The sequence below is a fragment of the Balaenoptera musculus genome, chromosome 3 (genome assembly GCF_009873245.2).
Source record: "Balaenoptera musculus isolate JJ_BM4_2016_0621 chromosome 3, mBalMus1.pri.v3, whole genome shotgun sequence".
Lineage (NCBI taxonomy): Eukaryota > Metazoa > Chordata > Mammalia > Artiodactyla > Balaenopteridae > Balaenoptera > Balaenoptera musculus.
Genome location: NC_045787.1, coordinates 117,532,565 through 117,547,102, shown reverse-complemented (window position 1 = coordinate 117,547,102; position 14,538 = coordinate 117,532,565). Strand labels below are relative to the sequence as shown.

Here is a 14,538-nt window from a genome sequence, read left to right as displayed (position 1 = left end):
GTCTCTTCCCACTAGAATAAAAGCTTGCAGGAGGCAAGAATCTTGTTTAACTTATTTACCAGCCCTGAATGAATGAATGAATGGATGGGAGGAAATCTGCTTGGGGAGTCTGCAGTCAGAGCAAGAAAAGGGAGGCAGAGGGAGGGCAGCCACAGGTGAACAGGGATACAGGTGGGAAGGGTTGTGGTGGAGAGGGGGAAGGAGGTGTGGAAAGTGAGGGGCGTGGGTGGGATGGGGATGAGGGAGAGACTGGGGAAGAGGGGGATGTGAGGAGGGAGCTGAGATGGAGGTAGATGAAGCTGGAGCCATGAGGCATGGGCTTTGGGTGAAAGGATCCAGGCCCCCAGAGGGGCTAGAGGCAGGTGCCTTTGAGCAGAAGGAGATCAAGCCTGGAATAGAAAGCCAAGGACAGGCTCTACCCTCAGCAAGTCTACGCTTGGAATTTGGGTTTGGGGCCAGAGTGGGTGCAATGCAGAAACCCACCAGGAATAGCTGAGCAATGGGAGTTTCCCAGGGCCTGCTGGTACCATCAGTGTCCCTCCAGCTCACCCTCACCCCCAAAGCTGGGCCAGATGCCCAGACAGAGGTCCCCTTCACTTGCCCTTCTAAGCCCATAAACAGGAAATGCCCCAGGCTGCGCTAACCAGTGCCGCCCTCAGAGAAAGAGCCAGGGATCTTCCCAGGGCAGGAGGGAGGTACACAAAGCCAGTAGGGGGTCCTGACTCTTTGATTACCCAAGCTTCAGAAGCCTCCATCTGCCCAAATCAAAGGTGATGGCAATATCAACTCATTAGCACTAAGCCCCTAGAGGAACCTGGGCTTGAAAGAGGAATCCTTTCCCAGGGCTCTTCCTTGTCCCTGGCCCCCTCCTGAGCCCTGGGGCTTCCTGAGAAGGCAGGCAAGGGACAGGGGTGGTAGCCTGGGGTGCGGTTGGGGAGACTCCCATCAGAGAGATGGTGTCTCCCCCAGAATTGGCCAGAGTGGCTGTGGAGGGGGAAGCAGAAAAGATTGGAGGTGCTGTGCACCTGCAGTGGTTGTCATGGCAACCTGACTTGCATCCCAAGAGGGTGGCCTCTCCCTCAAAGCCCTATGAAGCCTGGAACACAAGCGTGGACACACACACACACACACACACACACACACACATGCAGCTTCGCAGAACTCTACCCCTGAGAGAGCCCTATCAGCTTCCTCCCTCTTCTGCTCTCTACTTCCCCAGGTGAGGCTGAGACCAGGGACCCCAGGTGAGGCTGAGACCAGGGACGGGGCCATGAGAAGAGGCTGTATCGGGGGGCTAAGGATGGGGAGGCCCTCCACAAGGCAGGGTGTTGGTGTGTGGGGGTGTGCAGTGTGCCTGGGGTGGTGTCCCCAGTATGCGTAGAGAACAAGTGCCTACTCAGCTCACCCACTGCCAGTCCGGCAGTCAGACCACACAGGAGAGGGATTTGGGAGGGAGATGATTATTAACAAAGACAACAACAATCACAGTTAACCTTAATTGAGAGCTTATTAAATGCCAACTATGTGATTGTGGCGAGCATTTTAGAGGCAGTGTCTCATTTGATCCTCACAACAACTGTACAAGGTAGGAATTATTAGCCCCATTTACAGATATGAAAACTGAGATGCTAAGAGGTAAAGTAACTTGCTCCAGGTCCAGGAACTGGAAAGAGACAGGGCAAGACTCTGCAGGAGGAGGCAGAGGACAGGGGTGCCAACGTCTAAGGCCACTTGTCCTGTCCCCAGGCCCACAGGATACTCCCTCCCGCCCGTGTGCCCCATGCACCTCAACAGGGCTGGTCTGGTACTGCACCAAGAGGCAGGGCCCGGTAAGTCTCAGTGCCTGCCTGGGCTGAACTGGGGCAGCTGAGGGCACCTGTGAGGGTGTAGGGACACAGCAGCGGGCATCGTGATTGGCACGAGCCAGGGGAGCGGCTGGCAGCCTTGCTCCTGGTAAACATGAGGAGAGGTTACTTCACAAGGAAACAGTAATTAACTTTAATTAGCACCTTGCATCTCGGAATATTATTAACATCTCAATTTCTCTAATCAAGGCAGCAAGAGAGGGGCGGCATCTGCCTTGCTGACTCCTTCCTGGCCGTGCTCCCTGGCTTGGCATGGTTCCTGCCCGGCCCCCACTGCCTGGATGGCACCCAGGAGCACTTCCTCAGAGCCGGGTTGCCAAGGGGAGCCGGGGAGTGAGGGGAGCCTGGACTGCCAGGGCAGAGAGAGCAGGTCCAGGTCACGGATGCAGGAGCCGGCAACAGGGCAGAAGGACAGGGGCAGGGCTCTTTGTGTGGCCACCTTATGTTTCCAAGTAGACTATAAGCACCAAAGGAGGACGAGGCCGTGCTCCCCATCAGAGAACAACGTGGCTGCCTCACTGTCCCCTCTTCCTTCTTCCCTGTCTTCCTTCCTTCTCCCCTCTCCTCTCGCTCTCCCTTCTTCTCCTTCTCTGAGGTCTTTCTCTCCCTTCTCTCCAACTCCCCTTCTCCTCCTCACCCTAATTTTCCATTTCAACATGAATTTATTAAGCATCCTTTACAGGCCAGGGGCTGGCTTCCACCACTGGGGATGCAGCAATGGACACCACCGGATAAATCCTGCCCTGGGGAGTTTAGAATCCCACGGAGGCAATAAGGCTTGGGCATAAAGAACTGTAATTGGGCTCCATCCTAATAGGCATCATAATGGAGGTGCAGATAGAAGGCTGGGGGTGGGGTGGGTTCTAGGAGGGAGGAGGAATGGAAGAAGCAGGGCCCCTAATGGTGGGGCACCCGGACGGAGACCATCTTGGGCACCACAACGAAGGCAGAGGGATCCTGAGGCAGCGAGGGCACTTGGTGCTGTTCAGCCCTCTTCAGAAGGCCATCAGGGAGGGGAGGCCCTGAGGGCACAGGAGTTGCCTCTCTCATCATTACAGCCACCCTCAATGGCTGCTAACCCCACCAGGCATCTGATATTCATAACTGACTGTTCTCCTTGGTCTAATTACAGCGGCCTGATGCTTGCACAATTGGTTATCTATTTGGCAGTGTCCTCGTGGCTGTCTCCCCATTCCATCCCATTTGTATTTATTGAGCACCTACTACCTCCCTGGAGTAGGCTCCAAGGGCTGGGGCTCCTCTCACAGGGTGTGGAGGGGTCACAGTCAGTTGAGCTGCCTAGAGGCCTGACATCTCAGCAAAACAAAGGCGGTATGTTCAGGGGGTTCCCCCAGGGAACAGGCTGGTTCCACATTGGCCTCGTCAGCACTCCTCGCCTCGGCTATACTTGTGCCTACACAAGTACACTTCCCCTCCCACCTCTGTTCTAACAGAGGACAGTGCCAGAAGGCTAAGGTTCAACTGCAAATCTTGTCCAGCATTAACCCAGAGGGCAGGTTAGATGTTCAGTGGAGACCCCATGTCATGTTGCCAGGTGCAAAATGGCACCAGTTTTGTCTGACCGCCCTACTGTGGGCCACGGAGCGGGAATGGGCATTTGTTTTTCTTTTGCTCTCACTCTGCTTGCCAGTTATGATCATCTTTGGGTGAGGCCTACAGCATCTCACTGAATTCTCACAGGAACATAAAGAAGCAGGGATTCTCATGCCCATTTAACAGCTGACAAAACATGACAGAGGTGACGGGTCACACAGGTGGTCAGAAAGTGAAAGCAGAGCAGGACAAGCCCCACTGTGGCCGACTCAGGATCACTTTCCTAATCTCGGTCTCCCCACTTGATTGTGAGCCCGGCCTCGGCCAGGAGCTGGGATGCTGGGAGGGGCCTGAGCAAGGCCCCTGCCCTCAAGGACAATGAGAGAGCGGCCCCTTGCCTGCTAGCAAACCCTAGCGCTCTCCCCTCCTTCCCCTCCCTTCCCCCGGCTCCTCCCCACCCCCACGCCAGCTCCCCAGGGCCCGGGGCTGCGCCTCTGTAATTGTAGAGTAGCCTGCACAGGGCGGGGAAGAATCTGACGTTTCCAAAGGCCTTTTTGATGTCGGTGATTATGGCAATGACGAGGCTGTCCATCTCCTACCAAGACTGGGGCCTTTCTTTGTTTCTCTCTCAACCGGGGTCTCTCTCGCTCTCTCTGCCCTGAGGACTGGTGTTGTCAGGGGACCAGCACTTGCTTCTCTTTGTGGGAGGAAGGGGATGGACCCGGCCGATGTGAAACCTGGGGAATCAGCCCACCCTTCACCTTCCCGGAGCTCTGGAGTGTGCTGACGTGAGCATTAGCATAACATTTGCATAAGGAACAATTGAAGAGATTGGAGTCTTGCCCCAGAGGAAACACCTGCAAGGAACTGTGAATGAAAGCCTCTCCCGCCTCCCCACTATGAGATCCCTCCCACCCCCAACCACAGGATGGGGGGAAGTGGCAGGAAACCCAGCATGCCTAATGATTGATGACAACGACGATGACGAAGTGATCACAGATCACAGTTATCACTCCCGGAGTGCCTACTAAGTGCCCGGCACTGGAGAGCATCTTCCGTCTACACAGCCACCCGAGGTGGCAATCTTATTATTCCATAATACAATTTACAAAGGAGGAAGCTGAGGCTCAGCCGCCCCGAAGCCAACTAGATGATGTTAGTGGCAGAGCTGAGTTTTGGAATGGGGGGTGTGCCCTCATGCCCTCAACCACTCACGGCGGACTGGGGTGCTCTGGGCCACCTCGGGCCGCCAAGATCCAGTCTCGCGGGCCCAGGGGATCCCGGAAGGACTGGAACAAGGGCTCGAGACAGGTTCCTCCACACGGACACACATGGTCACAACGCATGCACATCCGCTCTGCCCTGCCCCCACCCGTGCTTCTGGAGGCCAGAGGAGCTAGGCTGACTTGGCCCATAACCAGGTTAGCCAAGATCCAATTAGATAGTTTAGCACAGGCAGAGCTGGGGGAAGGCAGAGCACGCAAGGAGAGCGGGGACGGATGGGTCGAGTAATGTTGCAGAGACAGCGGCTCCACGCTAACTGATAAGCAGCTCCCAGCATCGATGAGGCCCAGCCTGGCAGGCAGAATGGCCCTCAATCCCGGGCGGGCTGGTTGGCGTGCGGGGACAGCCTCTGATCCCATCCCCCGGCTGCCACCACAGCCCTTCACAGTGCCCTCCTCCTCCGGCTCCCCTCAGCGGCACTCACTCCCGCCCTGCCTCCTCTGAGGGCTGCGGGGAAGGCAGCTTCCTCGGGATACATTTTCATCCAGATGAGGCTGGGATGTCTGCCTCAGGGAAGGAAGGTACGGGTGAGGTGAGACCACCACCTCCTCCAGGTGGGAGGGCGGGGGTGAAGCAGCTGGAGGAATTATTGGGGAGGGGTGTTAAAATAATAACCGCCGCTATTTGTGGAATTTGCTATGCGCCAGGCACTGTGCAGACCATTTATGTGTACTCTCTCTTTTACGCCCACAGCAACCCTTTGCTGTAGGTACTATTAGAATCCCCATTTTGCAGATGAGAAAACTAAGGCTCAGAGAGGTTAAGAAAACTTGCCCAAGTCAGGCGACTATCAAGACTCCTCAGGCTAAAACCACCACACAATACTACCCCTGAACCCGGTGTAGGATTAATAATAATGTAACTGATAGTCATACTTCCTGGCTTTTCTGTATATAATACTTTGCTTTAGAATTTACAAAGGCTCTTTGGATTTATCCTGACAAGTCCATAAGGTAGATGTTTTATTTCTAATCCCTACTTTGCAGAGAAAGAAATTGAGGTTTGGAGGGGCAATGTGACTTGCCTGAAGCCTCAGCTGGTGAGTAAAAGTCAGAACTTGAACCCAGGCCAGGACCTTCTGCCCCCTAGTCTTGTGCTCTGAGGAGACAATGGAAAGAGAAAAAGACATTCCCATCCTTAAGTGAAGGGTGGGTGGTTCATCTATTTACTATCGGTCACAAGCTTGCTGGAAGATGATTGCGAAAGGCACCGTGCTGGGCACGCTTACTGGGGGGTGGGGGGAGAAAGCGAATGTTTTCCTGCCTCCATGGAGAGGTGGAGAGGAAAGCCCTGAAGTTCAGTGTCTGGGGACATGGGGCTGCGTTGGCCAGGGGACCTCCAAGGAATGAAGGGCCAAGAGAAGGGTCTGCCCCTTACGGCACCAGATCATCTCTGGTCTGACATCCTCATGTTTTTTCAAGAGGCTGCATCTGAAGCCCAGGGGTTAAGTAACTCCCCAAGGTCACACAGATATGGGCATGCAAACCAGGGCTCCGGACTCTAAGGTGAGTTTCCCCTCAGCCCGGGGCCTCCCATTCATAGCAGGATGGGGACTTCCTAATCTTCTGAGCTCCAAGTCCTGTCTGACATCCCCTCACACCCACCAGGGAAGGAACAGATGCTGTGCCAACCATCCCTGGGGGGGGAAGTGCCCCCATTTCCCTCTCTCTGTGCTCTGGGGGGAGGGAATCAGCTGAATTCTTGCCGCTTCAGGCCATCTGGGGCTTTGGGGGTGGGACCCGGGGATGTGTTAAGAAGGACAGCATGAGGAAGGCACACACCAGTGCGGGGCACAGCGTTTGAGCCACGCCCCGGAGAACATGGGGGCACGTCTGTGTTGCTCTCTGCCTTCCCCGATACCGGCACCAGAAGGGTTAAGACGTCCCCAGCCCCAGGGGACTGAGGAGCTGCCTGTGCAGGAAGCTGCTCTCCCAGTCCCCAAGGCCTCGGGGAGTGGGGAGGGGAGCAGCTTGCTCAGCCTCTTTCCCAGGCTCCTCAGCCTCCCTGGGGATCCAGCTACATGCCGGAGAGGTGACCCTTGACCCTTCCCCCTCCCCCCTCCCGCCCTCCCCAGCCTAACTGGGTAAAGACTCTGATCCCTGCTCAGGGTGCTGGGAGAGTGGGATCCCCCCTACTTCCTCACCTCGCTTTTCCCACCATCTCACTTATTCCCCTTCATGCCTCCCTTCACTCCCGTTCCAGAGTCACCATGTTCAGACCCCTGAGTTTCTCCCCCCACCCCGGCTCTGGGCCCCCAGGCCTTTCTTCCCAGCCCCCTGCATTTGTAATCTTCTAAAAATAAAAGCCTGCGTTTCAAGTAGGCAACTCCGGAAATACACAATCCAGCCCAGGCATCCGCCGGGTGGGGACAAGAAAGGATCGTGTCCAGAGAAATACCTAGACACAGCAGCTTCCACCCTCCCAGGTAAACACAGGAATGCAGCCTGTTCCTGATGAGAAAGAAGGCAGGAGTGGAGGATGGGCACAGGAAGAGGGAGAACACTCTCCTGGGTGGGGCTCTTGAGCTAAGGTCCCTAACAGAGAGGGTCTGGGTCTCCCTGTGGCCTCCCCTGTCTGTCATCATGAACAATTGCTCCTCTCCTACTTCCTCAGCAATTGCTGGGCGAGTGGGGGGCTCCTTTCCCCCATGGCCAGCCCCGTACATCCAGAGTCAGAACTGAAATCCAGGGAAATCCCAGCAGGTTCGGGCCCTATCCCCTGCTCTGCTTCCCAGGAATGGGCAGGATGGCCACTTTGGGCAGCGCTGTTCAGAGACATCTGTTCCCCATCCCTCTGCCTCCTCCTGGACCCTGGCCATGACAGAGGCCAAAGGGGTTCAGGAGTGGCACCATCTAAGATCCCCTTGTCTTTCCCAGCTGTGTGATCAGATGGCCATGGGAAAGGGGGCTCCTCACTGGCCGGAAGGGACACTCCAGACCCTCTGTGGCTGACCCAGGCTGCTTCCACAGGGTGGCAGAAGGACTGGGACCAAATCGTGCTGGACTTTGATAAGATTCACTCCCACACTGGGCCTGATGGACTTTCTGGCTGGAATTTGTGTAACTTGCCCAATCCTGGTACATTTGGGGACCTCACGAACGATAGTAATAATTGGAAGAGTAATAGCTAACATTTTTTTAAGCACTTACTGTGTATCGGACCTGGGCTAAATACTACATGTGCTTCATTCTCAGTCCCCTCAGGAGCCCATTTTTATCATCCCTAATTTACTTATTTTTTATTTTTTTGTAACTTTAACTTTTTACAATTTTAAAAAATTTTCGGCCTCACCACGTGGCATGTGGGATCTTAGACCAAGGATCGAACCCATGTCCCCTGCAGTGGAAGTGCGGATTCTTAACCACTGGACCACAAGGGAAGTCCCCACCCCTAACTTATTGGCGAGTAAACTGAGGCACGGACTGCTCACAGAGCTGACCCTAGCCCCAGGTCACACTAGTAAATGGCATCCCGACAGCCGACTGACCCTTGCTAACCCCAGCCTGGCAGACTCCTGCAGCAGCCTCACAAGCCCCGCTGGCCTTACATCTCCTTCAGCGGGAGGCTGGGCGGGGCTGGCAGCCTCAGCAGGGCCCGCCCACAGCATAACAGTGAAAGAGACAAAGACTGACTAGAGAAGCTGCCCCTCTCTCTGGTCGGCATCTTGGGACCCTTTCCCAGCCTGTTGCCTGGCCTTGGTGCTCTTCCCCACATCTGGCTTTTGCATCCTAAAAAGAATTAGCCCCTCCTCTCAGGCCCAAAGGGAGCTGTCCAGCTCTTCCTATACAGCACACGATCCCCACCCGAGAGCAGGCATTTTGAATTGCAGCCTTTTGGGTTTAGACAAAATGTATCTGTCACATGGAAATTCGATGGTGTGCCTGTGCCTGGGAGAATCCCACCATTAAAGTTGGTAACACAGGTAAACACTTAGGCCAGCACCTGGCATATGTACAGTGAGTAGATTAGGGGGTCACTCATGGGACCCCTGAGATGCATCACCCATGGTAATAATAATGCTCGCATTACCAGCTACCAGTTATTATCAATCACAAGCCTGACCCTGTGCTGAGCACTTCCCAGACATTTAATATTTGCAACGACCTATAAGTTACATGCTACTCCTCCTCATCTTACAGATGAGAAAGCTGAGGCGAAAGTTTCATAGTTAGTAAGTGCTTAAGGTGGGATTTGAACCCAGGCCTACAGATAAGTGGCTTTCTTGTAGTCACTCTGCTCCTGGCTGATTGGCCCTTGTGCATGTCCCACAAGTACACAGGCCCCTTGGGTCCTTGGGTAAAGTTGGCAGCATTTCCTGAAATTCCAAAAATGCTCCAAGCAGTTCTTTTTTTTTTAAAGAGTTTTTTGATGTGGACCAGTTTTAAAGTCTTTATTGAATTTGTTACAACATGCTTCTGTCTTATGTTTTTGGATTTTTATTTTTTTTGGCCACAAGGCATGTGGGATCTTAGATCCCTGACCAGGAATCGAACCTGCACCCTCTGCATTGGAAGGTGAAGTCTTAACCACTGGACTGCCAGGGAAGTCCCTCCAAGCAGTTCTAATGGGAATGTCCTGCAACTTGGGTCAGGCTTTGCTTTAACCTTCTAGTTGGCTGCTGGCCAGCACTCACCTTCCTGTGTCAAACTCTTCTGATCAATAACTAAGGGATGCTTTTATGCTCATAAAGCACCCACTAAAATACCACGTCATTATTGTAATACTTGATAGCTCCTCCCCACCAAAGAATCCCCTTTCCCTTCTCCTGTTTGTCAGCTGAGCTACTAATTTATATGTTCTGTTTTGTCCTTCGCTTTTAGGTCCTACCTGATCCTCCCTCCTACTGTGACCTTGGGGTCCAGGATACATTGCATGCAAACTCCCCCTCACCACTCCTACCGGTATGGCCTTGAGACATGCATTAACTCTAGCCCCTCTGTTTGCCCACCCTGTTATCTCTTTCTTAATACTTCTCTGGTCACATCACTCCTGCTCCTCCTCTGATTGTCTATGGTGTCCCTATCACTGCCTCCCTCCCCCGAGCCAATGGCACTGAACCGCCCAACATGTGTAAGTGTGACTGCCTGGAAAATGTAACTTTCAAAGAGCCTGAAGTTGAATGACAGTAAACAGAACCTTGGAGACCCAGACATCATCTAGGGTATACATGGACTCAGCAGCAGGAACTTAGGCATAAGGCAAGATGGGAGAGAGAGGGATGGGATGATCAAAAGAATGAGCTGGAGGGAGAAATGGGAAATGAGGGAAGTGATATTGATTCACCCAGGCCAAAAGAATCCTTGACTGTCAGTGTTGGAAAGGCCGTTAGAGATCAACAAGTCCAGGAGTGGCAAAGGAGTTTCAAGTCATGAGCTAATGCTGAATGATGAATAGCAGCTGCCTGGAGTGTGTCCTGAGAAGAAATTGTCGTTATTGATTAGCAATGTCTGCCATGGGCACTGGATTAGAAATGGTAGCATGCTGTGCCAGAATTTACATCCCTGATCTAGTTTCGACCTCTTCATTCTGGAGCAGCTGAGAAGCCCAGAGGGGAAGAGACTTGTCCAAGGATTATACATTGGAGCAAATCTCAGGGCCCTTGCTGTCTCCTAAACCCAAGTGAAGGTTGCACACACATCCTAGACAAAGACAAGGGACCCAGGGAAAGAGCGTTTCTCCGTATGCAATAACCAGTAAAGGAGCAGCCAACTTGAAGCTGTGAAGAAGACTGTGGATGCATCGTAGACCAGACACTGGTGAGTGCTCAGTTCTCACTAGGTATCAGTTGACCGGATATGTCCAGCACCCTGGTTGTACCTCCTCTGACCTCTGGCCTCCCACCTAGGGAGGAACAAGGAGGCTCCCTGGAGCAGAGGCCTTGGCTCTCTCTAGACAAAGAGTAAGAGAACACAGTCCAGAGTGAGGCAAAAGGAGGGGGGAAATGGTCTTGAGGCAGGAATGGTTCCCATAGGAGCAAAGGCACTGACTATGCCACAATGGGAGAGGGCCTTGGAGAAGATGGCAATTAGGAGGCAAGCACACAGGGACCTGTGCAGGTTTGGTATGTGAGCCAGAGGAGAAGAAAGAACCTCCAGGTGACAAGAGCTGCAGAATGGGGATAATGATACCCTGACAAAGCAGTGGGGGCTTGGAGCCTAGCCCGGCCAAGGTGCTGGCACAGCTAAGCCATGACGTACCACTTCCAGGCTGGGGGATGTGGGCCGTGGGAGGGGCAGGGAGGTGGGCTGAGGTGCCCAGCATCAGCACAGCTCAGAGGTTGCTATTGAACTTCTGCCTCCCTCCCTGTCTCTGTTGCTTTTCCCTTCTCTTCCTTTCCCAGCCTATCTTTTCCTTTCTCTTTTTTTCTTCCCTGTACTGCTCTGTACAACAGAGTCTCCACCAGGAGAAGAAATGGGGAAGGGAGTGGTGAGAATGGTGGTAACACTGAAAGATCTGGGAGGTGCTTTCATGCAGATCACCTCCCAAGGCTCTGAAAACAACCCAGGCTATGAAGCAGTCCAAGAGCAGAGAATCAGATCCAACATCATACCCAGTTTTTCACAAAAGGAAACTAACACCCAGAGAAGTGAAGACCTCCCCCAAGTCAGTGTCACGCTGATTTGCATCCCACTTTCCATCTCCCTTCTGCTGCTAGCACTCCCATATTTTCCCTAGGGAACCACCCCTTCCCTACCTCTGTCCATGTGGTTTAGAAAGTGCTGAATAAACCTGACCGTACCCAAGATCTCAGGGTGCCATATGACTGGAGCTGGCCCATCTGTGCCTTCCAACCCTGGATCACAAGTCTCGATAACAGTTGATCCCATAAGGTCAGCACTGGATGTTTTGTGGAACAACTGGAAAAGGAGTGCTTTTTTTCCATTGGGTTTGTCACGTTGGTAGGTTTAAGCCTGGCGCTGCTTAAAACACTTATGGAGTGGCTACCAGAGAGTAAAGCCAACACAAAGGAAAGGAGAGACAGATGCCAGATGACATCGTCTGAGTGCCTGGATCCAGCTATACCTGAAGACTAACCTTAGACTTTTCAGTTATGTGAGCAAAAAAAACTTAAGCCAGTTTGCGTTGGATTTGCATCCAAGAGACTCTAAAGCAGCTTAGAGAAACAGAAGGAGAGAAAGACCACCCAGAGACAGAGACAATTGCAGGGGTGAGGACCAGGTCTGATAGGAAAGTGTGGGAGTGGGAGGGCTGGTCCATTAGGATCACTGAACTGACATTCAACAGTGAAACAGGAATACCAGAATTTATTGGAGGGAACACACAGCCAAAGATGATTCTGCAGGTGGATTAATCTGAGGTGGGGTGAAAGTTTTTTTCCTGCTACATAAGCTATCTGTGTACTGACCGAAGTCCACCTGAGCCCCCAGCCTGCACAGGGTGTGGGTCAACAGAGGGTGGGGAGGAAGGCACGGTCAGTTGGAGTTTATCTTGACAGTCAACAGCCAGTTGCAACGGACGTCCCTACTAATAGCTCTTATGACGCAAGCCTCATTCCAAGACAGATCTTTAAAGACAAATGAAAACATTCAACCAATCCCCGCTTATCACGTGAGCTCAGCATTGCCCCCCTCCCCAATCCATTCCTTATCAGAAGTCCCCAGATTTTATCTGATTTACGGGATGCTAAACTTAGTGATAAACAAGAGAGACTGAAGGAGGAACTAAGTCACAAGCTTGACTCATCCACAGTCCAGGTTGCTCAGCTCCGACATGTCACACATGCAGCAACCCAGGGAAGGTGACCACAACTTTCCTTGCTGTAGCGGCACGATGTGCTGGAACCCCATTGATTATAACCTAATGAGATGACCTCCTGGGGACCACCAACCTCGGGCCTCCTCTGTGCTGCTTGCAGGAGGTGCCAGGTGGGGATGGGCATGGTGGGAGGAAGTCATGCCCTGCGCTGATAAGAAACTCCCTTCCCTTGTCCCAGACACACCGATGTCTGCCTCTCAGGGGTGAGAGGGAGGACACGGCCCTAAAGAAAGACAGAGAGGGTGGAGGGTCTGGTGCCTGGTGCCTGGGAGTTATTTCTCTCTTTACTCTTCCCCACCTCTCCCACTTCCCCTCACTGGGAAACAATCAATGCTTTAAAAAAAAAAAGACATAAACAAAATACATATATGTAGATGTGTACCTATAAAATTCAATATATAAAAATACATACAATGTTCAAGAAGTTGTCATTCCCCCTGTTAACTCTATGTTTTAGAGAACTTTCCATGCTTTGCAGTTAAGGTCAGCCCCATCATTTCTTACAGCAGCATGGTAATTCTGTTTATTTATCCACCCCCTTATTGATGGACATTGAGGTTGTATCTGACTTTTATTTTTTACTGTTGCAAACAAGAACATCTAATACATTTTGTGCAGTGAACACCTAATAAACTTTGTGCACACGTATGAGTGTTTCTTGAGGATTCATTCCTAGAAGAGAGATTGCTGGCTCAAAGTGTGTGTGAATTTTTCGTTCTGAAAGATACTGCCAAGTTGGAGCGGAGACCTTTTCCTGTGAAGGAGCCATCCCTGGGGCTGAACCAGAGATGAAAGGCACCTGGGGTGGAAAGAGCATGAGCTTTCAAGTCAGATGTGTTCAGGTTCAAATCCTGGCTCTCCCATCTTCTTCCTGTGTGACCCTGGATAAGTCACTTAACCTATCTGAGCTTCTGCTTCCTTAACTGCAAAGTGGGGGACCATAAGCGTTGCCTCACAGGCTGTTGCAAGGATCAACTGGCTTCCTATAGGCCAAGCCTCTAGCATGAGGCTGGCACAGAGTAGGCTCTTGGCTGAGGTTAGTACCTTTTTCCTGCCTGGACCCCCTTCTGCATTCATCGTGGGAGGCCACCTCTGGGGAGAGGCTGGGGAAGGTGATTTATTAGGAGTGTCAGGACAGAGTGAGGACTCCACAGTGGCTCCTTCTAAAGATCACCCAGGCAATTCTGGGAGCTAGGGACGATTTCAAGTAAAGTGTAAGGATTTGCTTTGGAGAACACAGCCTGGGGGCCATCTCCTGGAGAACCTTTCGCTAAATGATCCCTTCACCCCACCCATTGCCCTCCATGTTCTCATGGAAGAAAAAGAGTGGGACGGCTGGATTTTATCATAGGGAGTGGCTGGATTGCTCTCGGTACAGAGAATGAAACAAGAACACGCGCAGCAGACAGGACTAAGGTTGGGTAGCAGGGTAAAAGATCTCTGTCTTGAAAAGCCGACGTGTGGTGGGTGAGGAAAGCGGTAGGGCTGCCCTGCTGGAGATCCCGGCCCAGGAACTGGCCCGTCCGCCACGGTTCAGGGGCAGGGTGGTCCTGTGAAGGGGTCCAGAAAGCTGGCGGGTGTGGCCATTCTTTGAGGGTAATGGCCAGATTGTGTCCGCAGGCCCAGTCGGATCCCTGGCAATGCTCAGGGCCCCTCAGCTACAGGTTGCTGTGCACCCTCGCCCGACCTTCAGGGCTATGGTTTCTTCCTCCTGGAGACCACATGGGATGTGAGAATCCAAGACTGGGCTGCCCTTCCTCGAAGAGGATGAGTGTGTGAGCCCAGAGGCTGCTGCGGTGGGGACCACGGTGGCGACTGAGCCAAAAGAGGCAGAGCGCGCAGTGTGGTGGCAGCCATGGTGATGACGGCTCTATAGCTGTAGCCAGAATGAGTGATGGCTTGGTCCGGGAGGCTGTGGGGACCTGGTAAGGAAGTGCTCTGTAACTGGAGTCTGAGCACTTGGTTTCCAGTCCCAGATCCATCTATTGCAAGCTGTGTGGTCTGGGGGAAATAGCTTACCCTTTCTGACCTCAATTTTTTTTTTTTAAAGGAATTCCTT

The 14,538-nt window shown here is 52.8% G+C and overlaps 1 protein-coding gene across 1 annotated transcript in view; it reads left to right on the top strand.

The window, feature by feature from the left end:
* The window catches only part of PCDH1 (protocadherin 1), a 36,697-nt gene extending 31,221 nt beyond the window's left edge, over window positions 1-5,476 (top strand). Inside the window, exon 6 of the mRNA XM_036846583.1 lies at window positions 5,439-5,476. Within this exon, the coding sequence (XP_036702478.1) occupies window positions 5,439-5,442 (4 nt within the window). The 3' untranslated portion in view covers window positions 5,443-5,476. The remainder of the gene's footprint in view (window positions 1-5,438) is intronic.
* Window positions 5,477-14,538: the final 9,062 nt, after the last annotated feature.